The sequence below is a fragment of the Neophocaena asiaeorientalis genome, unplaced genomic scaffold, assembly GCF_003031525.2.
Source record: "Neophocaena asiaeorientalis asiaeorientalis breed wild unplaced genomic scaffold, Neophocaena_asiaeorientalis_V1.1 scaffold32, whole genome shotgun sequence".
NCBI lineage: Eukaryota > Metazoa > Chordata > Mammalia > Artiodactyla > Phocoenidae > Neophocaena > Neophocaena asiaeorientalis.
The window spans coordinates 1,872,374-1,899,304 of record NW_020185327.1 but is presented as its reverse complement, the minus strand read 5'-3'; the positions used below and the strand labels follow the sequence as shown (position 1 = coordinate 1,899,304).

The window sequence follows — 26,931 nt, the reverse complement described above, 5'->3', positions numbered from 1 at the left end:
TCTTTGCTCCCAGAGCTGTGGGCACTGCTTTAAAGCTCGCAAAAAGAGAGCTTCCAAGGCCTTCCACCGAGTGGCATGTATGCACAAACTTCACTGGTTTGGGAAGGAATTGGTTCAAGTATCTCACCTCAGCCAAACAAAGGAAGTTGTATATAATGCAGTATACAGTAAGTCCCCTACATACGAACCTTAAAGTTGCAAACTTTCAAAGATGCGGAAGTGCGTTTGCTTGTCAAATCACGTAAGTTAGATAACATGTCTGGCATACATTGTCACGTGCGTGCATCCTCTACACGTGGTTGTGCTTTTGTGTGCTTTACTGTACAGTACTGTATACTGTACAGTAGTACGGTATCTTTATTTCAAGCCCAGGATGTCCTGAAGCAAGCGTAAAAGCAGCAGTGATGTAGCTGGTACTGCTAAGAAGCGCCAGGAATTGGAGGCCCAGAGGAAGGACGAAGAGAGACAAGAGGAAGAAGTAACTGAAGAACCGAAGAGACTCACGATGCAGAAAGTGGCAAGGGGATTTTCTTTGAGGAGGCCCTGTTAGTTTTTGAGGCACAGGACCTGAACGTAAACAGTACACGAAGGTTGCAGCAGCCATTCAGAATGCAATCCAGTGCTACCCTGTCATCTATGATGAGAAAAAAAGAGCTACTACCCAGACATCACTGGATCGTTTTTTCAAGAGGGTAGATAGAATTGAATCCAGCAAGGCACCAGAACCTGTGCCATCCACGTCAGGCGTGAGTGACATTGCATCTTGCGCTCCATCTCCTATTGCTGACGACCCTTCAGCTCTACCATCTCCCACCTCCTCTCCCTCCTCCAGTCAGTAACTCTTCTGGCCTGTTCACTCGATGCCAGCCCCTGGATGACAGCTGTCCTACTATACAACTGTACTTTTCAAGGTACTGTGCTGTAAGATTAAAAATATTTTTATTTTTGGTGTTTGTTTTTTATGTATTATTTGTGTGAAAAATATTATAAACCTATTACAGTACAGTACTATACAGCCGATTGTGTGAGTTGGGTACCTAGGCGAACTTCGTTGGACTTAAGAACAAATTGGACTTACGAACGTGCTCTCAGAATGGAACTTGTTCGCATGTGAGGGACTTGCTGTACTTGGAAGCTTTTAACAAAGCCTCTATTAAAACTTGCTTGCCACCTTTCAGTCCTTAGCTTTAAAAAATAATCCTCCTCAACAAATAAGTAGGAGCAGTTTCTGAAACGTTAACACATTATTGGTATTCGTTGTAGAAATAAACAAGATTATAAAGGTATAGCTGACTAAAAGTAAGGCATTGGCTTTGAAATAATTAGGCACTGGTTTCGGAAACAAATCAAAATTTTAGGCAGTAGAAACCACACAGTCACTTTGTACATGAGTACAACATACCATTTACTGGTCGAAGGCTTTGACTTTCAGCTGACGGACTGCAGGCCCGACTCAACAGGTGTACAAACCTCCCCACTAAGCACAGTCATTGACGGACGCCTCAGCCCTCTCTGCCCTGGTGGCTCTGAGGTCCAGCAGCCTCTGCTGACACCTGCTGGTGTCCATAGCAGAGTTTCTTCCTCCTGCTGCCTGGACTTCTGGTCTGTGTAGTGGATATTGGCTAAAACAGCAGGAAAGGTGTTATATATTAGAGGGAGAGCTGCTCTATAAGATCTTGATATTAATGGCCCGGCGTTAATCAGCACCAATAATGAAGCCTAGGCAGGTATCTAGAAAATTCAAATGGTGAAACCGGCTTTTGCAAGATTGCTTTTCCCAAACAGGATATTTGTTTGAAAAACATCCATATCCACCTCTGTGGAACCCATTCATTCTACCACCCCCGATCTCCTCCCCATTTTAAGCAAGTTATACCCAGAGAATAGAGAAAGGGCTGGCCTTATTCTCTTAAAAAGGGAATTTAAATTGTTCTGCTGTTGTTAATTAACTCAGTCCTAATTGGGAACAATGCCAACCAGAAGAAAGGGGACATGCACACGAAACACTTGACAGGTAATGTGCGAAGGGTGAGCTGCATCCGGGGACAGCGCTCCTCAGGAAAGGAAATGGGATGGGAAGATTTCTTGGAAAAAAGAAAAATGAATTCTTCCCTGGGTCCAAGAACATGGCTGGGCTGTGCTGTTGGAAGCAACAGGTCAAGCAGAGAGAATTGGCAAGCAGCAGGAAATAGCTGGCTTGTAAAGGCTTGGCTCTACTGCCCAACGTTTGATGCAAGATAATCTCATCTGTCTAGATTGTCCCTAATTGGGACAAATAGTCTCCTTTGTGAAAATAGCAACACAATAGTTCTTCCCAAAATAGAGTATGCGTGTGCCAGGCACAGAGCTAGGCCATCTTACCGAAGCTCAGAGCAATCCTGTGTTATTATCCCCATTTAACAGGACAAGAGACTGAGACCCGGAGAGGACGAACCGCTTGCCCAAGGTTACACCTCCACGCCAGTGACAGTGTGTGTGTGTCCTTCCAACCCAGGGCTGTCTGACTTCAGAGCCAATGCTCTTTCCTCCTCCTCATGCTTTCCTAAAGCAAACATTGAAAGATAAATAATTCCAATGCAGGCAAAAGTGCACCATTTGCCTTTTTCAATTTGTATAATTTTAAATGTCACCACAAGTTCACTTCTAAATCACTTTTAAAACAACTAACTTTGTTTTAAGGCAAGTGGGGAAAAAGCCCTGCTGTAATTTGTACAGTTGTAGAATTCGCTGTGCAGTTTTCTACTCGGCTTTCCAGGGACAGTTCAAACAGAAACAGATGACAATCTAGGACACTTATCTTGCCTATTGCGAATACCCACCACCGTGTTTTTTTCCAGCTGGTAAAAAAGCCGTCACACGAGGTACACAATGGCCTCCAGGCACACACACGGACTGCACGGCGAAGAGAGCTGTCAGCTGCATGCCTAGGCAGGTGTGGCAGCAACCAGGTTCAGACGAATAAACACCAACTGTAACAAGAGTTTTAATCTCATTTCCTCAACTGCATTAGAAGCACATATGCATTCAGGACTGCTGGCCGATTACCGCAGGGCCCAGTCCATATTAGTATACAAATCTACATGACTGTCCTTCAAGTAAAAAAGCGTCTAGAATTTATCGGGTCTACTTTGCTAAGGGATAAGCTTCAAGAATCTATATAAAGTTTTGCTTTAAGATTCAAATATAATCCTAAAGTCATTCTTTCATTCAAGAAACATTTGTGCTGGCCTATTGTCAGCACAATTCTACATACTGCAGATAGCCTGTTAGGAGACTGACTAGAAAAGGATTTTTTAAGAGTAGAGTTAGAGAGACAGGGAGTGCTGCAGGGGGCAGGCATTTGCTATTTTATACAGGGTGAGGAGGGAAGGCTTCTTTAATGGCATTTGAGCAGATATCTGACAAAAATGAGAGGGCAGCCCATAAAAATAACTGGGAGAAAAGGCATTGCAAGCAGTGGGAAGAGCAAGTGCAAAGGCCCTGAGGTGTATGTTTGGCATGTATCAGGAAGAGAACCAAGACCAAGGTGGCTATTGCAGAATGAGGGGAGATGTTAGATAAAGCCACAGAGGTGGCAGGGGCTGATCACTTAGGGCCTTGTATGCCTCAGCAGGAAACTGGCTTTTTCTCTGAGTGAGGTTTTTAAGCTGAAGCATGACAGGATTTGACTTATGTTCTAGAAGAATCACTGTGACTGCTGGGTGGAGAACTGTAGTGGGGTAGGAGTGGGAACAGGGAACCCAGTTAGATGGCTACTGCAATAATCCAGGTGAGGGATGCTGGTGCCTCAGACCAGGTGGTAGTAGTGAAAAAGGCTACTACTGGGCTTCCCTGGTGGCGCAGTGGTTGAGAGTCCGCCTGCCGATGCAGGGGACACGGGTTCGTGCCCCGGTCCGGGAGGATCCCACATGCCGCAGAGCGGCTGGGCCCGTGAGCCATGGCCGCTGAGCCTGCGCATCCGGAGCCTGTACTCCGCAACGGGAGAGGCCACAGCAGTGAGAGGCCCGCATACCGCAAAAAATCCCCCAAAAAACAAAAAGGCTACCACTGGACACTGGATATACCTTAAAGGTGGAACAAACAGGGCTAGCTGATGGACTGGATGTGGAGTGTAAGAGGAGAAAGAGAGATGACTCCAAAGTTTTTGGCCCGAACACATGGACAACTAGAGTTCTTTCCTTTGCTGGGGAAGACTGAGGAGGGACCAGGTTTGGGGAGAAAGCTCAGAAGCTTGGTTTCTGACATGTTAAAGTCTGAGATATCTATTAGTTGATGCCTATTAACCATCTTAATGGAGAGTAGCCAGTTAGATGTACACACGCAGGATTCATGGGCGAGATCTGGGCTGTTGTATAAAGTCAGGAGTCCACAGCATCTAGTAGTCATTTAAAGTTGTGAGATGCATGAGGTCATTGAGGGAGTAGAAAGGTTGAGAAGATGAGGAAGGACCAGCAAAGGAAATCAGGATGAGTTGCCAGGGGCTCATGAGGAAGCTAAATGAGTTGCCAGGGGCTCATGAGGAAGACCGTGTTTGCAAGTAGGAGTGCCAAGTCAATCTCTGTGTCAAATGCTTCTGATAGGTTAAGTAATTTGAAGACAGAGAATCATATTCCTTTGGCAACAGGGAAACCATTGGTGATCCTGACCAGACCCATTTCAGTAGAATAATGGGGATGGAAGCCCAACTGGAGAGAGTTCAAGGGAAAATGGGAAGAGAGAAAGCAGAAAAAAAAAGAGGGTATGTATAACCCTGTTAAGGAACTTTGCTGTAAAGGGAAAATGGGACCACTGCTGTGGGATGGTCAAGATGGGAGACGTTACAGCACGTTTACATGCTGCTGGGAATGATCCACTGGAGAGGGGAGGTGAGACGACACAGGAGAGGGAGAGGCTGACTGCTACGGTGGAGCTCGAGAGGCGGGATGGATGCACGAGTAGAGGACAGACTCAGAAAGGAGCACTGCTCATTCACCACTGTCACTGTGGTGGAACAGAAGCAAGCTATCTTCTGATGACCACTGTTTTCTCAGTGAAATAGGAAGCAAGGATAACAGCTCAGAGTTAGAAAGAGAGGAGGTGTTAGAACTGAGGGCCAAGGACAGCAATGGAGCCAGGGAAGTGTTAAGAACCGCAGGGCAGCGTTAGGAACTCACTTGAGCTTAGAAGTCATGAACTAAAGCTTTGTCAGTCAACATGTTCTCAGGCAGCCATGCAGCTATTCAGGGCAGGTGTGGAGAAGGCAGAGCGTGGAATTAAACCTGGGGGCTTGGGGATGGTGAGGGTCCTACAAAGGCATGATAATGGAGGACCAGAAAATCTCAATTAGGTTAGGGGAGGGACAGTGATAAGACAGTGGAGTCAACGATGGTGGAGTCTTGTGAGGTTGAAGGGCTGTGGGAGAGGGCACCAGAGGGAAAGAAAGGGAACGGCAGTAGGCAGTGGTTGATGAATGAGAGGCATGATGCCGAGACGAAGTCGTGGACGAGGATGTGGCTACTGATGATAACTATGGCTACAGTTTGACTGTAGGAGCAGGTGGCTGAGACCGCTGAGCTGGCCAGTGACTGCGAGCCCTGTGGTACTGGAAGGCTTGCCTATACCAAATGACGCCAGGAGTAGTATTGGCATGAGCCAGGAGCTGATCTGAGTTTGCAAGGAACAAGGGGGACTGGCACTGGCCCTACAAAAAGGGGGTGGGGAGGCAGGTGATGTACAGTCTGATGGCATAAGGCACAAAACTGGGGGTTACGTGGAGGAGGAAGGGGCAATGATCAGGAAATTAAATGGGATTCTTGTATTTCACTAAATACGATCTAACAACAAAAGGAGTGAACATGACAGTCCTTGATCTTTCTGGCTCTCATTTCCCAAGAAGTGAGAAATGGGGGGAAGAAGCACCCAAAATCTTATCCTTATCACTTGCCTTAGTCCTGTTAAAGAATCAGAGCCTCGAGTGTACTCTACTCACTCATGGACCACAAGAATATGATTAATGGGGGTGGCATTTTTCCTGTGTATTGGACTTAATAGGAATGAGGCTAAAACCAAAGCCTTGAATCTCTAAGGCAACATTCCCAGCATTTTCCAAATGGTTTGCCTTCACGTATTTCAGGAGTCGTATGACATCACCAGGGACCTGAAATGGATTTTCTCCATCTTAAATCTCGCTGCCTATGAATGACATTACTTACTGAATACTCATGTGAAGAACCAGAAGCACAGAATAGAGTCGGGTCACTGCTCTCTAAAAACCCACATTGTAGAGCAGCATGACACACACCCTGCATATTCCTTTCATTTCTTAATTTTTATTGGAGTATAGTTGCTTTACAATGTTGTGTTCGTTTCTGCTGTACAGCTAAGTGAATGTTATACATATACATATATTCACTCTTTTTTTAGATTTCCTTCCCATTTAGGTCACCACAGAGCACTGAGTAGAGTTTCCTGTGCTATACAGTAGGTTCTCATTAGTTATCTGTGCTATACATAGTAGTGTATGTATGTCAATCCCAATCTCCCAATTCATCCCACCCCCTCTTCTCCCCTTAGTAACCATAAATTTGTTCTCTACCTCTGTGACTCTATTTCTGCTTTGCAAATAAGTTCATCTGTACCATTTTTCTAGATTCCACATATAAGCGATATTATACTTGTTTTTCTCTTTCTTACTTCACTCTGTATGACAATCTCTAGGTCCATCCACGTGTCTGCAAAGGGCACTATTTTATTCCTTTTTATGGCTGAGTAATATTCCATTGTATATATGTACCACATCTTCTTTATCCATTCCTCTGTCGATGGACATTTAGGTTGCTTCCATGTCCTGGCTATTGTACATAGTGCTGCAATGAACATTGGGGTGCAAGCATCTTTTTGGATTATGGTGTTCTCTGCATATATGCCTAGGAGTGGGATTTCTGGGTCATATGGTAGCTCTATTTTTCATTTTTTAAGGAACCTCCATACTGTTCTCCATAGTGGCTCTTATCAATTTACATTCCCACCAACAGTGCAAGAGGGTTCCCTTTTCTCTGCACCCTCTCCAGCATTTATTGTTTGTAGATTTTTTTGATGATGGTCATTCTGACCAGTGTGAGGTGATACCTCATTGTAGTTTTGATTTGCATTTCTCTAATAATTAGTGATATGAAGCATTCTTTCACGTGTTTGTTGGCCATCTGTATGTCTTCTCTGGAGAAATGTCTATTTAGGTCTTCTGCCCATTTTTTGATTGGGTTGGTTTTTTGGTTGTTTTTTTGATATTGAGCTGCATGAGCTGTTTGTATATTTTGGAGATTAATAACTTGTTGGTTGCTTCATTTGCATAAATCTTCTCCCATTCTGAGGGCTGTCTTTTCATTTTCTTTATGTTTTCCTTTGCTGTGCAAAGGATTTTAAGTTTAATTAGGTCCCATTTGCTTATTTTGATGTTTGCTGTAGGTTTGTCCTATATGGCCTTTATTATGTTGAGGTAGGTTCCCTCTATGCCCACTTTCTGGACAGTTTTTATCATAAATGGGTGTTGAACTTTGTCAAAATCTTTTTCTGCATCTATTGAGATGATCATACAGTTTTTATTCTTCAGTTTGTTAATGTGGTGTATCACATTGATTGATTTGCATATATTGAAGAATCCTTATATCCCTGGGATAAATCCCACTTGATCATGGTGTATGATCCTTTTAATGTATTGTTGGATTTGGTTTGCTAGTATTTTGTTGAGGATTTTTGCGTCTATGTTCATCAGTGATATTGCCCTGTAATTTTCTTTTTTCGTGATATCTTTGTCTGGTTTTGGTATCAGGGCGATGGTGGCCTTGTAGAATGAGTTTGGGAGTCTTCCTTCCTCTGTAATTCTTTGGAAGAGTTTCAGAGGTATTAACTCTTCTCTAAATGTTTGATAGAATTCACCTGTGAAACGATCTGGCCCTGGACTTCTGTTTGTTGGAAGATTTTTATTTTTTTATAGATTTAAAAAAAAGTTTTTGGCTGCGTTGGGTCTTCGTTGCTGCACGCGGGATTGCTCTAGTTGCGGTGAGTAGGGGCTACTCTTCATTGCTGTGCACGGGCTTTCTCATTGCAGTGGCTTCTCATTGCACAGGCTCTATGCGTGTGGGCTTCAGTAGTTGCAGCACACGGGCTCAGTAGTTGTGGCGCATGGGCTTAGTTGCTCGGTGTCATGTGGGAGCTTCCTGGGCCAGGGATCAAACCCATGTCCCCTGCATTGGCAGGCAGATTCTTAACCTCCCTGTACCACCAGGGAGGTCCCTGTTGGAAGATTTTTAATCACAGTTTCAACTTCAGTACTTGTGACTGAGCTGTTCATATTTTCTATTTCTTCCTGGCTCAGTCTTGGAAGGTTGCATCTTTCAAAGAATTTGTCCATTTCTTCTAGGTTGTCCATTTTATTGCTTGTAGTAATCTCTTATGATTCTTTGCATTTCTGTGGTGTCCATTGTAACTTCTCCTTTTTCATTTCTAATTTTATTGATTTGAATCCTCTCCCTTTTTTTCTTGATGAGTCTGGGTAATGGTTTATCAATTTTGTTTATCTTCTCAAAGAACCAGCTTTTAGTTTCATTGATCTTTGCTATTTTCTTCGTCTCTATTTCATTTATTTCTGCTCTGATTTTTACAATTTCTTTCCTTCTACTAACTTTGGGTTATGTTTGTTCTTCTCTCTCTAGTTGCTTTAGGTGTAAGGATAGGTTGTTTGAGATTTTTCTTGTTTCTTGAGGTAGGATTGTATTGCTATAAACTTCCCTCTTAGAACTGCTTTTGCTGTGTCCCATAGGTTTTGGATTGTTGTGTTTTCATTGTCACTTTTCTCTAGGTATTTCTTAATTTCCTCTTTGATTTTTTCAGTGATCCATTGATTATTTCGTAACATATTGTTTAGCCTCCATGTGTTTGTGTTTTTTACAGTTTTTTTTTCCTGTAATTGATCTCTAATCTTGTAGTGTTGTGGTTGGAAAAGATGCTTGATATGATTTCAATTTTCTTAAATTTACCGAGGCTTGATTTGTGACCCAAGTTGTGATCTATCTTGGAGAATGCTCCACATGCACCGGAGAAGAAAGTGTATTCTGCTGCTTTTGGATGGAATGTCCATTAAGTATCAATTAAGTCTATCTGGTCTAATGTGTTATTTAAGGCTTGTGTTCCCTTATTAATTTTCTGTCTGGATGATCTATCCATTGGTGTAAGTGGGGTGTTCAAGTCCCCCACTATTATTGTGTTACTGTCAATTTCCCCTTTTATGGCTGTTAATATTTACCTTGTATATTGAGATGCATCTATGTTGGGTGCATATCTATTTACAATTGTTATGTTTTCTTCTTGGATTGATCCATTGATCATCAGGTAGTGTGCTTGTCTCTTGGAACAGTCTTTAAAGTCTAATATTTTTTTTTGTCTGATATGAGTATTGCTACTCCAGCTTTCTTTTGATTTCCATTTGTATGGAGTATCTTTTTCCATCTCCTCACTCTTAGACTGTATGTGTCCCTAGGTCTGAAGTGATCTCTTGTAGACAGCATATACACGGGTCTTGTTTTTGTATCCATTCAGCCAGTCTGTGTCTGTTGGTTGGAGCATTTAATCCATTTACATTTAAGGTAACTATCGATATGTATGTTCCTACTGCCACTTTCTTAATTGCTTTGGGTTTGTTTTTTTTAAGATTTTTTAATGTGGACCATTTTTAAAGTCTTTATTGAACTTCTTACAGTATTGCTTCCATTTTATGTTTTTTGGCCACAAGGCATGGGGGATATTAGCTCCCCAACCAGGGATTGAACCCACCCCCTGCACTGGAAGGTGAAGTCTTAACCACTGGACCTCCACAGGGAAGTCCCTGTTTTGGGTTTGTTTTTGTAGGTCTTTTTCTTCTCTTGTGTTTCCCGCCGAGAGAAGTTCCTTTAAAAGGAACTATGCCAACCAGGGATCGAACCTGTGCCCCCGGCAGTGGAAGCACAGAGTCTCAACCACTGGACCACCAGGGAAGCCCCGTATGTTTCTTTTAAATCATTATACATTATATGATCCTCTCACTAACAACCAAAAAATGAGTCTCCAAAGGCCATTATCCAAAATCAGTGTTAGTATTATAACCCAAAATGCACACCTGCAGATGGGGGACTGGTCTCAGGTCCGATTCATTGAATAAATACATCTCCTTTGATGGAGGGAAATGACAAAAGCTGTGCTCTCCTCTACCATGTCCTCACTTCCCATAAATGCTAGAGGTACAGAGGGAAAAGGTCGATAGTGACCATGAGCTTCATGCTGGGGGTTCAACATGAAAGATGGGTACTTTCCAGGGCCACAGATACCCAAGACCCCCCCCATAACGACAGTGGAGTTCAAAATGTTCACCTCAATCCAAGTAAGAAACTATGCCACGTACTTCAGTTACCTTTGCTAATCTGATTAACCATGAGAGCCTTTTAAGAGTAAAATGAAGGGAAGCAACCTGTAACCAATAATCAGAGCCCCTCCCCCAACACACATGCATGCCCACACAGCAAAGAAAAGAGGACCAGAGTCTGGATCCTTGGACACCGTCATACTTGGACTTCTCTCTGCTCTAGAGATGTAGCTCAGCAACCTCAGGCTCCTCCAGCCCCTGCCGCCACATGCAGGAAGTGGGAAAGCCTCACTCTCCCCTCGCCCGCCCTCCTCAGCAGTGAGCAGCAGTTTTCCCAAGGGGCCCAGGCCAGGCCATCTCTCTGAGTGTCCCGCACAGGCAGGAGCATCACCACCTCTCCTGCATGCATCTGGAACAGACAGAAAGGGAAGGGAATGAAACACCTTTGCTGTGGCAAAAAGCTCCTCAGATTCCCATAAAACTAGGTGATTATTAAGTGGGGCTAGGGCCTGTATGTTCCTTTGGCACAAGAAGAGAAAGTAAATTCAACTGAGAATGGCAAAAATGCTTGGAGAAGGGGTGACAATCAACAAAAATTGGACACAGTCTCTCGGCCCGTGGTTGACAACCTTCATACCATGTTTCTCCAAGTGCCCGACACCCCTTGTTTTCAGTGAGCGGCAGAACGTTCTTTGACTTTCCAGATTTTAGGCCTTGAGAAAGTGGCTTAACATCTGAGAGCATCAAGGTTTTGGGCTCCAAATTGAAGTTGATGCTGCTGCACTGCTCATAATAAGTATCATAAGACATCTGATGAGCACTTACCTCATGCCAGGCCCTGCCTACTAAGTCCCATGTAGGCAGTGTCTCACTTGATCCCCGAGACTCTGTGAGGTGGGCATCATCATCTCCACTTCACAGATGGGGCTACTCACAGCTCTACCCAACTCGAGGACTTGAATAATGGATAAAACACATGCAGTATCTGGTATACAATGATGATTCAAAAAGAAAATGAGACTTCTATATATAAGAGAATGATATTTTAAAATAATCAAATGATAATGCTTTAAAATGCACATTTAAATAATGATACGTGTGCAGGAAAAAAAGCTCCTAAAGTATAAACACCAAGTTATGCAAAAAAGTGACCTTTGAAGGGGATTTTTACTTTTTACCTGAGTTGTTTTTAACAAGCATATATTACTTGTATAACTTAAAACACTCAAAAGATCAGAAACATTAAAAAAATACATAGAAAAAATAACCTAGATGGAATATGCTGAAATATTAATGGCAATTGCCTGATTGATTTTTTTCCTGCTTCTTTTAATTTCTACACATGCATTAGTTTTTACTAATTCTTAACACAAATACATTCTCCTTAAATATACAGATACAGGCTTTTACCACCTTCACCTCCCAATTCTAGGCCCCTCCCCAGAGGTAATCGATGTTATCAATTTGGTGTATATTCTTTTGTGTATATATGTGTATACAATGTATATATTCATATACACACACGTATTATATATATATTATCATTTTGTGCCTTTTTTAAACAAACGACATCAGTTTACGAGTCTCTCTGCAATTTTATCCATCAAGATGTCTCAAAGATTGTCCCATGTCAGTAAGTAATATGAATGTCCCCCATTGTTTTAGATTCAGTAGTAACCCAGAGTATAGATATACCAAACGTCATTTAGATACTCACAGAATTTAGGTTGTTTACAGTGTTTTTCTACTATAAATAACACTGCAGTGAATTCCCTTATAAATACCTCCTCCTGCAGGCATAAGTGGGTTTCTCTGGAACAAATTTTAAGAAGTGGAACTGTGGGGTCAACAGAAGATGTACATTTGTTATTTCAATAGACAGCACATCAAATTGCTTGACCAAGTGACTGCACATGACGTTATACTCCCACTGGCAGCGTAGGCACACATCACTGCCAATACTTGTTACCAAACCCTTTACTTTTTGCCATCTTGATGAATGGAAATGATACTCTGTTGTTGTTTTAATTTCCTTGAATAACAGGATGTGCATCTTTTCACATTTTTATAGGCCATATATGTTTCCTTTTTTTTTTTTTTTTTTTTTACAAATTTCTTCTTTACAAAATGTGTCCATTTTTCTGTTGCAGGTTTGTCCTTTTCTCATTGACTTGTAAGAGTTCTTCATATATTCTGGAAACTAATCCTCTGTCTACCTTGTAAGTGCAAGTAGTTTTTCCCAGTCTTTACTGGCCTTTCAACCCATTTATAATTTTTCTGGGGGGAGGGGGAATCTAGTTTCTCATATAGATACATCAAACTCAGAAAATTATGGCATTTGCACATTTTGTGTTTTAAGAAGGCCATCTCTACCCCCAAGGTCATAAAAATAATCCATTTTTTTTCTAATAAATTCATCATCTTGTTTTTCATGCTTTTTTAATCCACCTGAAATTTTAGTGAATGGTAGGAGGTAGGGTCCTTAATCATTTTTTTAATGCCTAGGCAAGGGATAAATATCCATCTTTCTTCACTGATTACAAATACTACCTTTATTATATACTAAGTTTCCATATACAGCAGTCAATTTCTATTCATTGATTTTTTGGTCTACTTCTGTATCACAACCAAGATGTTTTAATTACTACAGCTTTAAAATACATTTTGACATCTGCTGGCAATCCCCCCTCCTTTTTGTTTTTCCAAATTGGTCTTGGCTATTCTTATACATTTGCTTTTCCAAGTGAACCTGAAAATCAGTTTGTCAAATCCCAATATAAACCCTGGGATTTTGATTGAGGTTGCACTGAAGTACAGATTAGGTATAAATCGACATCGTTACTACATCAAAGCTTCCATCTATAAACATGTAGTATCTCTCTATTTACATCTTTTACATACTCTAGTTAACATTTTATAGCTTTTGTGCACAATTTAAGCTCATTATCAGGCACTCATAAAGTCTCTTATTAGTTCTTATAACTTGTCAGTTGATTCCCCTGCAATCATATTGTCTGCAAAGGAATGTGTAGTCTCCTTTCCAATGTCTGTGGTTCTCACTACTTTTCTTTTCTTATTGCACTGGCTACAATAAGAGGCAGAACAATTATGAATAGTACTGGTAATAGTGTCCTCCCTGTCCTATTCATTTAATAGGTTTGCTTAAGCACTTCTCCATTAGTAGGTTTTCTGTGAGTAACCTTCATCAGGTTAAGGGGATTCTGTTCTATTCTATTTCTATTCACGCATGGGTTGCCCATCATCAGATGCTTTTTTGGGGCAACACTGAGATAGCACAATTTCTTTCTTCTTTATATATATATTTATTTTTTATTTTATTTTATTTTATTTCTTTGCAGTATGCAGGCCTCTCACTGTTGTGGCCTCTCCTGTTGTGGAGCACAGGCTCTGGACACACAGGTTCAGTGGCCATGGCTCACGGGCCCAGCCGCTCCATGGAATGTGGGATCTTCCTGGACCGGGGCACGAACCTGTGTCCCCTGCATCGGCAGGCAGACTCTCAACCACTGCGCCACCAGGGAAGCCCTTCTTTATATATTTTAAGAATTATGTACATTGATAAGTTTTCTATGTTTTGAACCAATCTTTCACTCTTGGTTAAAAGCCCTTTTTAGTCGTGATGTATTTTAGTTTCTGATTTTTACATCTGTGTTTACAAGTGAAAAAAGCCTATATGTAACTTTCTAATAAGGAAAATAAATACACGCCAAAACAAAGGATTAGACATATGTACATATTTTTGCATTATTTGTTAAAAAGAAAACATACAGGTAAAGGTATGCTTAATTTTTCTTAAAAAAGAAACAAAGTGTGTGTAAATTGAATGTTTGCAAAATAATCAAATGGAGTATGCTTTAACCTGTTCTTCTACTTGCTAAATTCCCTATTTGGGTTGATGCTGTCACCATCGATCCAGTCACTCGCTCCAGGAAGAATCATTGAAGTCTCCACTCCTCCTCCTACACCTTCCACACCAGCCATTCACCTAGTCCCAAAGATCCTACCTCATACCTCTCCTGGGAGGCCACAGGATGAAATGGGCAAGGTTGGGAATTTAAGAAAGACCTGGATCCACTCCCAGTGCAAATTACTGCATTGCCTTGGGTAAGTTACCATACCTCTCTGGGCCCCAATTTCCTCAGCCATAGATAGATAAGATACTATCAAGACTAGAGAGTTGTGGTAAAAATTAAAAAACACATGTAGGTACCTAACACAATGCCTGCCATTTAATGCATGACCAAATGTTAGCACTATGTCAACAAGGTCTCCTCTTCTCCATTCCCCCCTTCTGTCAAGTCCTAGGGGAGTCCGTCCAAACTTCCTCTGGTCTACAACAACTGTCCTCTAGTCTTTCTGCCATCTGGACATTGCTGTCAAAGCTTACGTTCTAAAATACAAATCTAATCATGTAATTTATCTGTTTAAATCTTTTCACTGGCTCCCAACTACCTACTAGATAAAATTTCCAACTCCTCAGCATAGCTTATAAGGCCTAGCTCAACAGACCTTCTGCCCTTATCTTCCTCTATTCCAAGTACTTTGTCGGACTCTCAACCACTGCGCCACCAGGGAAGCCCCCAGTACTTTGTCTTTAAAGAAAGCAACGCATCTTCTGGTTATGTTAACCAGACTTTCAAGTTTGGTTTTTTAAGCAGAATATGTTTTCTTAAATTGGCCTATACCACAATGAAACCAATTTGCCCTTCTAGCAGTTTTAAGGCTTCATGGAATAATTCTAGAGCCAACTAACCTCTCTCAGAGTTCCGATTAGATGCATGCTGGCTGAAAGGCCCCCTTGAATTCACTACTCTTCGGGTGCTGGTAGTCCGTCATTAAAGTATTATGTTATTTTGAAAGAATGTATCATCCATGACTTAGACTTGTTCTCAACGAACAATTTTCTTCCAGAAGTGCAATCATCCTGCTATCTTCTCTCTCCAAATAAATGAGTTTGATTCTATTATAGTTTGCTCCTGAAGTCAGGAAACACAGCTCAGAAAAAAACATTTCAGCAATGTTATTTGTGTGGGCTTAATACGAAAAGAAAGAAAAGCCATCTAACATCAGAAAACCTCCCTAAAATATACCCAATTCAATTTCATGTGTGGTGGTGTGTAACATGGTAAGTGAAAAGATGGCATTCATGGTCATAAGAGACTCTTACAATCCCTGCTAGCCAAAGATAGTAACAGGGGTCTAATTAGAAACTATGGAGAAAACACAAAATAAACAGAATGACCTTTAAGTCTTATAATCTTTTTAAAGAATCCAACATGCAAGTCACCAAAATGACCTCTAATTTCATAAACAAATTATAACTAAAGAACCAACACTCCATGGTGATTTTTGAATCACTATTTCTTTCACTTAAAAAAATCACATTTTCCCCATAAATATATATATTATTTTACAACAAGAAAGAAAAAAATGAGACCTGCAGAAGAGAGAACACACCACAGATTTTACCTCAAATGGCAGAGCTTGGGATTAATTTTTTTAAGTTTATTTGTCAATTTAAAAAACTCACTAGTGGAATAAAGAGCTTAATACAAGTATGCAAAAAGGAAGCCCTGTGAAGTTTTCACCAGGATGAAAGGGGATTAGCTTTGTAGTTCTTATAGTCGTCTTCACAGAAGAATGCAATTTCAGTTTCATTGGCTGAAAAAAAAAAGAAAAATAGAAAATGGAAAAAAAATGGAATGTAAAACTAGATTTTAAACAAGTATGGAAATCCATTTCTTTGATTCAGTGCTTTAGTTGCCTAAAGTTAGAAAGATGAGTTACTTGTTTGATTTCACATTTCACAAAATCAACAAGAAGTATAAGTTGTAGTTATAAGACTCTAGAATTCAACTGATTTAAAAGAAAAATAACCAAAAACATTAAAAACAAGAATTAACACATGAATCTGGTTTTCAGGAAATCATAAAATTGCTCATTTATAGTCCTCTTAACAGTCCTAGAAATAATAAGCCTTTATTTTTTTCAAATTTGCTACTCAGTTACTGAAGAAGGAGGAAAACACTTTTTTTTCCCCCTCTCTGAAACTGGCCTGTAGGTATAATAATTTAATACTTAGAGGATCAGTAGAATATTTTACAGATCACTTTACATTCTCCCTCATGACCCATCAAAATATGTGTCTGAAGAAGTTAATTTTTTGCCTGCTTATGACTAATTCATGAGGCTTCAACAATATGCAAAGTGAAAGACACAAATTGGCTTCTACCGCAATACCTTCAAATACCTCTAATTATTCACAGGGGATATGGCACAGCTAAAGGACCCACAAAGGTTCAGAGCAGTCACAATTCTTTCAACTTAACAGGTCAAGGACTCTGTCTTCTGAAACAATAAGTCAGCAACATTATTAATTCAGACTGGAGACAAACCTGATGGAAAGCCTTCCAATTATTAAACATGCGATTCTTTAAGGCGTCACGCCAACAAGTTCCACATTTGTTTTTTAAATTAAACCAGAAGTTAATACACTCTGCTTAGCTTTTACAGAAAGAGCAAAAGGGCCTTCAGAATCTTGACAAGAAAACAGACAAGATTATTTGTAAGGAATACTGATCACACAATTAACATATCCTCCTAAAACTGACAAGTGAAACTCTTCAAGCCAAATAAATAGGATAATAAGGAAGGATGCCAAGGATTACAACTGGTCTCCTAGTTTACAGCTCTCATCTCATTAGAATTTATCACAGAAGAACGAAATTAAAGAACTTAGCATGACATTTCATTAAAAATGCTTTTTGCTGCTTTTAAGAATACCAAATTTAAGGTTTCTCAAACCTAAATTACCGTGCTCTTTACAGAAAATATAGAAATACTGAAAGAGGAAAATAAAATCACCCATAGTCTCAGATCCTCATTCCAGTCCTACTGTATCTTCAAGATTAGATGAAGATTAATCTTGATAAAAATCAGATTACAAGCTCTTGTCACAATAAGCCTGGATGTGTGTGGAGGGTGTAGGGGACGGGGAGACACAGAAGAAAGAAGCTGGGAATCAATGAGAAGGGCTGTAAACAAATGCGCCCCGGGCAAACAGTAAGTTAATGTACAGTGAAATTTTACAAGAAAATAGCATTTAAAAGAATGGCTAAGAGCTCTACACTTGGAATCAAGGGGCTTCAAAAAATTCAACATTCAAAGAGAAGATATTTTGAGATCTATCCTTCATATAAAAAGCTCCTGGGGTTTCCTTTTTTGAAGAGAAGCAAGCCCAAAGGTACACTACATAATTTGCAAGTGATTCTAATATCCTCCTCCTAATGGAGAATGAGCAAAAGCCCCCTGTTCTTAATAATCACAATGCAAGGTTTCATCCATGATGTGCTATTTACATACAGAACTTTACATCGTGCTTTGCCCACACAGCACTTTGCTCAATACACACTAACTGTAATTACAATTTTACTTACTGCAGTTGACATTTATCTCTGTACCCCTTCTGAGAAACTAATATATCGTTATGGCTCTTCAGGACACCAATAACAGGTTTAGAATTAAGCGGATAAAAAGAAAGAACTGACAAAGCATTTTTGTTTTGACACATAGGTTCTCTTCGTTCTAATTAACTTACAGATCAATCCATTATCTACATAATACATATAATACAGACTCAAAATGAGATCATCTAGGTAAAGATTTTATTTTCAGATGAATGAATTTTTTCAGGAAAACTAGATTGACAAATGGGTTAAAAACTCAAACGGTCCAGGCTGATAAAATTTTTCACCCTTAACAAATTGGAGAATAACACACAAATTAAGAGTTAGTTGCTCTGAACATTCAAAAGAAAGACATAAAATGGATTTTAAACTTTAGTAATGTGGTCCTCAAACAGAAATAGAATATGATGGTTTTTTTTAAATCTATAGAACTCTGTTGAAAATGTCTGAATGATTTCACGTATTTAGACTGCAAATTTACTTGCCAATTAAAATGAAAACAAATAACGAACGATTTTCAAGACCTCTACATACCACCCTTTCCACCATTATCCCTTAAATTCCTGCTTCCCAAATTCTATTTAAAATGGCTCCAGAAGAACCCTCGGGAAGTCTACCACATGCCAGTCCCCTAGGGCACCTGATTTTAAATTAAATGTGCTGCAGGCGGCAGGGCACTCAGGTGCACAGTGCTTTGGCGTGTGAATCTGAAATGAATGTGCATTCTCAAATCCAATAAATACACTCCAGCTCATCCCTTTGTCTTACTATCAAATGAAATCAAGTAAGAACTCTCCAAATACATTTGTGGTTCATTTTAATACTGACTTTCAAGTTTAATAAAATGAATGCAAGCTAGGAGATCACATGTTGGATATGAAATTAAGAATTTTATAAAGTTTCCATTATAAAATACACATATATACACCTTGAACAGTCAAATAATGACTTCAAAATTTTTAAATATAAGAAAAACAATTTGAAATGTAAAATCTCAAGAAAAATTAAGTGCAAGGTACTTAAACTCCTCAACTAACTTATTTCAATAAACTCGCCTACCAACAAGGAGTTAGTGTATAGTTTCTAAATCCCTAGGCTCGTACTAGTCAGTACCAAAGCTGTGCACAGCACAGCAACTGTCATCTGAGGAAAGAGACTGAGACGTGCATCCTGACTGCAGTACAGATAATTAATGATCGGGGCAGACTATCATCCGGCGGGCTGTAATGTGAAAATAACTGCAGATTATTGGCAAAAACAAAAACAGAAACAAAAAAACCATGAAGGGCCAGGTGTGATTTCTGCAGCAATTTGAGACCAAAAGGACGAAGTTTTACCCTCTCCCCCGGTCCAGGACTATACCCCATCCTTGCAAGTTTCACAAAATCCTAATCTACAAATCATTCAAAACCATGCTCTCTGCTGAGTTATATTTTTAGCTTTTCACCAAAGGAGGGCAACAATCCAACAGATAGTTCCAAACTACTGTGTCTTTTATTTCGTAGCTGCTTGAGCATCTGTTTTCAAGCTGGCAGAGAAGATTTCAAACTAGTTTGAAGAAAACAAATAGTAAAATGAATCTGACCTTTGATAGACTGGACACTGTGATTTCCACAACAACGAGGGGAGGGCAAAAAGGGAAGAAACATGTCTGGGAGGTTCCTTCTGACCCTCTTGCTCTGGGATCTCAAATACCCTGGTCCCACCACCTACGTAATCGAGTACAAGACCACCACTGTTATGATGTTAACGTGAACAGCCAGTTTAAGGCGCTGTCAAAGGAGAAAAGCACGTATGCCCCAAGATATTACTACCGAAAAGAGAATGGGAAAGGGACCCAAACCTTCAGGAAACACAAATCAAATATGATCCTGATAAAGAAGTGGGAGCCAAGGAATCCTATAATATGAGCTGCTTATCCAAGATCACCCAGAGGTGCTAGGCACAAAGACTGGGTTCTGGTTGTGGGCAGACAACAGGAGTGACACATAAGATGAAAACAAACCACAAGGGAGTTTGGGAATTATTACAAGATCTGGCTTGATGCGAACTCTTCCCACAGATGAGCACTTATGGTTTGGCCGCCTGTATCTTGTTTTAAAATATTTCCAACGAAACATAACTGACTTTAGAAGAGTTACCCTACCCAAGTTTCCTTCCTAAACCAGAGAAGAGTCAAAAGATAGCAGCAGTAGAATGTAGCGAAATGAAAGAGATAAAATATAACCCCAAAAATATTTAACATGCAAATTTATTACTTAGGGGAATTAGTCCATAAAACCACAATTGTTAATAACAAGATGAAAATCTTTAAATTATAAATAACTATTCTAGGTAAGGCCTTCCTTCTTCTTCCTTCCACAAAGCAAATCTTTTTATTTATGTATTTTAGAACTAAATCCACAAGCAAAAACCTCCCCTGACGTCAAGCGTAGGCAGAATATACAATTGGGATCTGCAATGTAGATAAAAGGCCAGAGAATTTCTCGGTGAGAAAAGAAATCTTCAAACCAGTTTGTTCCCCTAATTTCCCCCCTCACAGTCTTTCTTTTCCTTTCATGGTTTTTATAGAAAAGTCCTAATGATACATTTGTTACATTGGCATTATTCCCATGGCAATTGGCTATGATAGCAGAGTGACAGCTCTACAGAAAGATCAAGTGGTAAAAAGGGAGAGAGTGATGACTTAAGAATTTTTCTCTTAAACCTCTTAAAACCCTAACCAGGCATGGCACCGGGGGAGGGAAAATTCCCTAGAAAAATCACACACTTCAAGTATCACTTTTACCATCTACCTGTACTTAGAATTTTTTGCACTGCTCTAGGCAACAAAGGGGAACATGCAGGAGAGGGGATCACTCCCCACAGGGGCCAAAGTCACCCTCAGGCAGGGCTGCAGGCTTGCCATGGCAGGAGAGCAGTTTGAAGTACCACCCTGAAACCAGTGGAGAACCCACAAAAAGGATCTGATGCTGATCTAAGATCTATGGCCTTAAAACAAGAATGACAAAAAGAGGGATTTGATTTACACCTTTACAGGTGGTTCGTTACTTAAGTCTGAAATTAGTAACAATTAAACCAACAACTTGATGTTTTAACAAATTCAAAACATTTGCCAATTGCTTTCTCCAAGATGGCTTCCAAATAAACTAAGTATTTTTGAGGGCCTTTACATGCTCTAGATGCTTTAAGTATTTTTGAGGGCCTAAGTATTTTTGAGGGCCTTTACATTGCTCTAGATGCTTTCATATACATTCTTTTACTCAACCCATGACAACCCTCTGAAATAGGTTTAATTATTTCCGTTTTGTTTTACAGAAATCAAAGGAGAAGTTCAGAGAGGCTAAATGGCTTCCAGGTCACAAAGCAAGCAAAATGTGGAGCCTGCATTCAAACCAACTTTCTCCAAATTTAGGAGTTTATTCCTTAAAATCGGGTCCTCACTTTACAAGTAATACATGTAAATAGTAGAAAAAAGTTTAAATTATCAATGCAAGAACAATTAGATAATGTGGAGAATAAAGGGAAAAAGATTAATTACTGGCAATGCCACCACCCAGAGAAACCATTTCTATAATTTTAGCATATGATCTTTTCTCCATATACATACACGTAAACACATACATTTTAAAATAATAATGGTATCACACAATATAGTCTATTTCCATTCAATAAACAAAGTTCTACATCAATGAATCTCAAACAGAGAAGGTGAGAGATAACACCTCAGAAGGCATATCACAACCTGGGGGGAGTCACAGAGTTGAGGAAGCACTTCTGTTGGCTTGGTAATAGATATGACAGAAAATTAAGTTTGAGAAAGTCTTATTGGTCAAACTGACCTACAGAAAGTTAGAGGTAATACAGCTTCCAAACAACAGTACGAGAGAACATGCATTTCCTAACACTCCCTCAGATACTACCACTGTTCTTCACATCTGCTAGTCTTATAATCACTGCTTGTTGAAGGTCACCCAGACAGTAAGTGGCAGAGTCAAGCTGTGAACCCAAGCACTCTGACTCCAGCCTCTAACTCTTAACCACTAGAGTAGAAAACTACATAAAATAGTATCTATTAAAAAAAAAAATAGTATCTATTTTCATGTGCATTTCTCTCATTTCTAATAAAGCTGTACTATTTTTTATGTTAGCTATTTCTTCTATCAGTAGAATTTATTTCTCCTTTTTATACTAATTATAAGACCTCTTTATAAAATCAGGCTAATAACTTTTTCTTTGTCATATATGCTGCAAATATTTTTTCACAGTTTATTGCTTCTCGTTTAACTCTATGTGGTCAAATCTATCATTTCTCCCGGCTTTATGGCTTCTGGCTTCAAAGGCATGCCCTTTCTAAGGGCATGCCCTTCTCCCCAAGATTATGAAACTACTGACCTACATTTAAGAAAATTTTTTTACATTATCACATTTAACCTATAGAGAATTTATTTTGGAATGAAGACTAAGAATTTAAATTTGATTTTCACAAATGTTTTAGCAATGGGCCCAACGTTTTCTGGCTAATTCATTCTTTCCCCCACTTATCTGAGATGTCAAAATTTTGTTATACTATGAAACTTCTTTTAGTTGGTTTTTGGATTTTCCAGTCTTTTCCATGGAGCTATCTGTCAATTCCTATATCAATACCAGTCTATTATACTAATTATAGTTTTATGCTTAACAACAAGCAGTTGTTAAGTGCCACCTGCTATAATAATATAATAGCAATTGAAGAAATAAATGCCAAACAGAAAATTGTTTTTCCAAATAACAGCAATCAATCTTATGTATTCACAATAAGGAAAGACACTGAATCTAGCCAATAGGGTAGACTTAAACACAGTAAACAAGTCTGACGTTATACAACATGGTATTTTAAATCATATTTAAATTGCAAGATATGTCAGGAACCCACTTTAGCCATATGTGTCAGTTAAAAATGAATTCCTGACAGATGTGACTAAAATAACTCAATAAAACACCTGTCAAAAAAATGTAAGGCTTCCTAACATGGACTTCATGAACTTTAGAGTGCTCCTTAACCAGTGCATATAAAAAAATTAGAAAGTGAGTATGATTTGTGCTGTTTCATTAGAGTCACTGACCACAAAGGCATGTCAGAGGCATAATGCCTTCAACTGCTCACATCTCTCTCACAAACTTCATCCAACTGCCACATCATTTGTAAGTGTAGACATAAGTAGAATTATAGTGACATCTAATGGTCATAAAACATGTCACACAGCACTTCTTTAAACTAAAACTACATGCATATTCCAAGTTGAAAGGCTAAATCAGGCAATTTTTCAACTGTACACACTAGGCTCCTATTTGAAATTCCATGACTTGGTCGGCCCAGAGTGATCTGGATGACTAACAGGAACTACACAGCATGTTACACAAACAACATCTCACTTCATTATTCCACATGAGTTCTACCAGGCCCTATTCTCTTAAACTATCTGCTCAAATGATGCTGATATGAGTAAGTAGGTTATTAAGTGAGTAACCCTCTGCAGAATTCTGAGCATACCTTCTGGAAAGAACTATTTGCATTCTGAATGTTTGGAGAACAGATATCTACTTCCCTGAGTCAAATGATCTGAATCTACATCATTCTTGTCCTTTTCCTCTGAATAATTATACGGTAGTGTAAAGAGCACCAAGGGTACCATTTACATTGCATTAAGTTATCCAAATATAATCAGCCAGGTATCACCATCCAGGCCAGGAAAGCCAGGGCCCCCTCCAACTCTACATGGCACACACACTCCTTCTCACCGATTCCAGCTGCTTTCAGGGTGCTGTCTTCTTTTAACAGGAGTCTGTCATCATCTTCCAAACTCAACACAAGTTCATTTGTCTAGACAGAAAGAAAATCTGCATTTTACCAGTACTTATATGTGTTTCATACTTGGTAAGATTCCTCAAAGACAACCGAATTGTTACTTTGGGTCACAGCAATAATTTACATTCTGCTCCCATCATTGTAGGGAGAGAAGTGAACAGAAACACAGTGAGTACCTGCTAAATGCACACACTCCATAAAGCACTGGGGAGACAGTGCTAGAACACAGAGCTTTGGAGCTGGAGATGGGTTAAAATTCAGGTTCCACCAATATCCAGCTGCGTGGTCTCAACAACCACCTCTTAGAGGTCTCAACAAACAAACCTCTCTTAGAGGTGCTCTTATGTGCTCATCTGTTAAAAAACAAAAAAAGGAGGGGGAGGGATGCATCTTCTTACTACCCTGTGGAGAGGATGAAAAGAGATGAAGCATATAAAACCCTCAGGACAGTGTCAGCCACACAGGGAGTACTGTTAGCTGTCACTGTTCTGTTACCATCATCATCATCACATCCTCACAATAATCCAGGAGGAATCAGAGAGGTTAAGATATAGGCCCAGAGGATGTGGCTAGTCAGCCAGGGGGCTGAGGTTCCAGCTTTGGCCAGCCTTTTTTTTTTTTTTTAATTTTATTTAGTTTTTTATACAGCAGGCTCTTACTAGTCATCCATTTTATACACATCAGTGTATACATGTCAATCCCAATCTCCCAATTCATCACACCACCACCGTCCCCCACAGCTTTCCCTGCTTGGTGTCCATACATTTGTTCTCTACATCTGTGTCTCAACTTCTGCCCCTCAAACTGGTTCATCTGTACCATTTTTCTAGGTTCCACATATATTCGTTAATACGCAATATTTGTTTTTCTCTTTCTGACTTACTTCACTCTGTATGACAGTCTCTAGATTCATCCACGTCTCTACAAATGACTCAATTTCATTCCTTTTTATGGCTGAGTAATATTCCATTGTATATATGTACCACATCTTCTTTATCCATTTGTCTGTTGATAGGCATTTAGGTTGTTTCCATGACCTGGCTATTGCAAATAGTGATGCAATGAATACTGGGGTGCATGTGTCTTTTTGAATTATGATTTTCTCAGGGTATATGCTCAGTAGTGGGATTGCTGGGTCATATGGTAATTCTATTTTTCATTTTTTAAGGAACGTCCATACTGTTCTCCATAGCAGCGGTATCAATTTACATTCCTACCAACAGTGCAAGAGGGTTCCCTTTTCTCCACACCCTCTCCAGCATTTGTTGTTTGTAGATTTTTTGATGATGGCCATTCTGACTGGTGTGAGGTGATACCTCATTGTAGTTTTGACTTGCATTTCTCTAATAATTAGTGATGCTGAGCAGCTTTTCATGTGCCTCTTGCCCATCTGTATGTCTTCTTCAGAGAAATGTCTACTTAAGTCTTCTGCCCATTATTTGATTCGGTTGTTTGTTTTTTAAATATTGAGCTGCATGAGCTGTTTATATATTTTGGAGATTAATCCTTTGTTGATTCGTTTGCAAATATTTTCTTCCATTCTGAGGGTTGTCTTTTCGTCTTGTTTGTAGTTTGCATTGCAAAAGCTTTGAAGTTTCATTTGGTCCCATTTGTTTATTTTTGTTTTTATTTCCATTACTCTAGGAGGTGGACGATAAAAGATCTTGCTGTGATTTCTGTCAAAGAGTGTTCTTCCCATGTTTTCCTCTAAGAGTTTTATAGTGTCCAGTCTTACATTTAGGTCTCTAATCCATTTTGAGTATATTTTTGTGTATGGTGTTAGGGAGTGTTCTAATTTCATTCTTTTACATGTAATTGTCCAGTTTCCCCAGCATAATCCATTTTGAGTATATTTTTGTGTATGGTGTTAGGGAGTGTTCCAATTTCATTCTTTTACATGTAATTGTCCAGTTTCCCCAGCTCCACTTATTGAAGAGGCGGCTGTCTTTTCTCCATTGTATATCCTTGCCTCCTTTGTCATAGATTAGTTGACCATAGGTGTGTGGGTTTATCTCTGGGCTTTCTATCCTGTTCCATTGATCTATATTTCTGCTTCTGCAAAAACAAAAACAGTCTGACTTCTGAGAGAAGCAAATTTGCCTCTGCTGAAAGTCCACATATCTAAACACCTTGCTAACAAACACTTGGTCCCATGTCATGTTAACTAACATTTCTCGTGTGATTTGGGGTGGGGCGTAGATGAGATTGCTCTCCAATGCAATTCACAAATTCAGTTAAACGTCATAAATACAGGAGGATTGCTATCTGCCCCTAAACAGCACCTAGTAGTGAGCACTAGTTGGGCACACAGTACCACCTGTCAACCAGAACACAGCTGCTTAGTGACGGATTCTCTTTCTAGAATATGGCTGAGAGGGAGGCTCAACAATAAGGCCTCTCAGCAGCCAAAAGAGCTGACCCAGAAGCCATGCTCCAAAGCTTCACTCACTAGAGAGCACAGGGGCTTAAACTCCAAAACACACAGATTAAAAGGGAGAAAAAGAACTTCACTAAAGAAATCATTAATTAATTGATTTAATATTTATTTATTAAATAAATAAATATTTATTAAATAAATAAATAATTAATATTTATTTAATAAATATGCACCAGGTCTTAGTTGCAGCACACAGGACGCTCCATGCTGCACGCGGGAACTTCGTTGCAGGCTGCGGGGTCTTTAGTTTTGCAGCATGTGGGATCTAGTTCCCTGACCAGGGATTGAACCCAGGCCTCCTGCATTGGGAGTGCGGAGTCTAAAAAAATCATTTTAGAATAGGTAATACGTACTCACAATACACAATTCTCCAAGTACATAGGGACAGAGTGAGAAGTAGTCTCCTCCCAACCCCATCCAACTAGTTCTTCTCCAGAGAGTTTGTACTAATTCTTACGTATTCTTCCAGAGACTGTCCCTGTATGTGCACCTGCAGGTGGAGATGTGCATGTAAACATTTTCACACAAATAATGGCATATTATATGCTGTGTTCTAACACCTTACTTGTTTCTCTTAAAACATCTTAAAGTCATTCAAAATCAGTGTAAGAGCTGCCTCATAATTTATCAAGGTTGCAGCATATTCCAATGAAAGTATTAACTCTCCCTCTCTGTCCCTATTGATGGACATTCAGGTTGTTTCCTATCTCTTCCTACCATACACAATCCTGCAACAAATATCCTTGTACATATATTATTTTGCATAAGTTTTATCTGTAAGATAAAT

General features: G+C 39.6%; 2 protein-coding genes across 8 annotated transcripts in view; one reads left to right on the top strand and one right to left on the bottom strand.

Moving 5' to 3' along the window:
• Positions 1-13,764, top strand: part of STEAP3 (STEAP3 metalloreductase) — an 85,143-nt gene extending 71,379 nt beyond the window's left edge. Inside the window, exons 5-6 of the mRNA XM_024734501.1 lie at positions 12,523-12,591; positions 13,732-13,764. Coding sequence (XP_024590269.1) covers positions 12,523-12,549 — 27 coding nt within the window. The 3' untranslated portion in view covers positions 12,550-12,591; positions 13,732-13,764. The remainder of the gene's footprint in view (positions 1-12,522; positions 12,592-13,731) is intronic.
• A 1,894-nt stretch (positions 13,765-15,658) lies between these two features.
• The window catches only part of CUNH2orf76 (chromosome unknown C2orf76 homolog), an 84,461-nt gene continuing 73,188 nt past the window's right edge, over positions 15,659-26,931 (bottom strand). For 5 of the 7 annotated variants that reach the window (XM_024734515.1, XM_024734517.1, XM_024734516.1 and 2 more), the window contains 2 exons: positions 23,641-23,722; positions 15,660-16,054 (listed from right to left, as the gene is read on the bottom strand). In XM_024734515.1, coding sequence (XP_024590283.1) covers positions 15,978-16,054; positions 23,641-23,722 — 159 coding nt within the window. In that variant the 3' untranslated portion in view covers positions 15,660-15,977. Of the gene's footprint in view, positions 16,055-23,640; positions 23,723-26,931 lie in introns of all 7 variants that reach the window. The other 2 variants (XM_024734518.1, XM_024734512.1) reach the window with 2 other exon arrangements.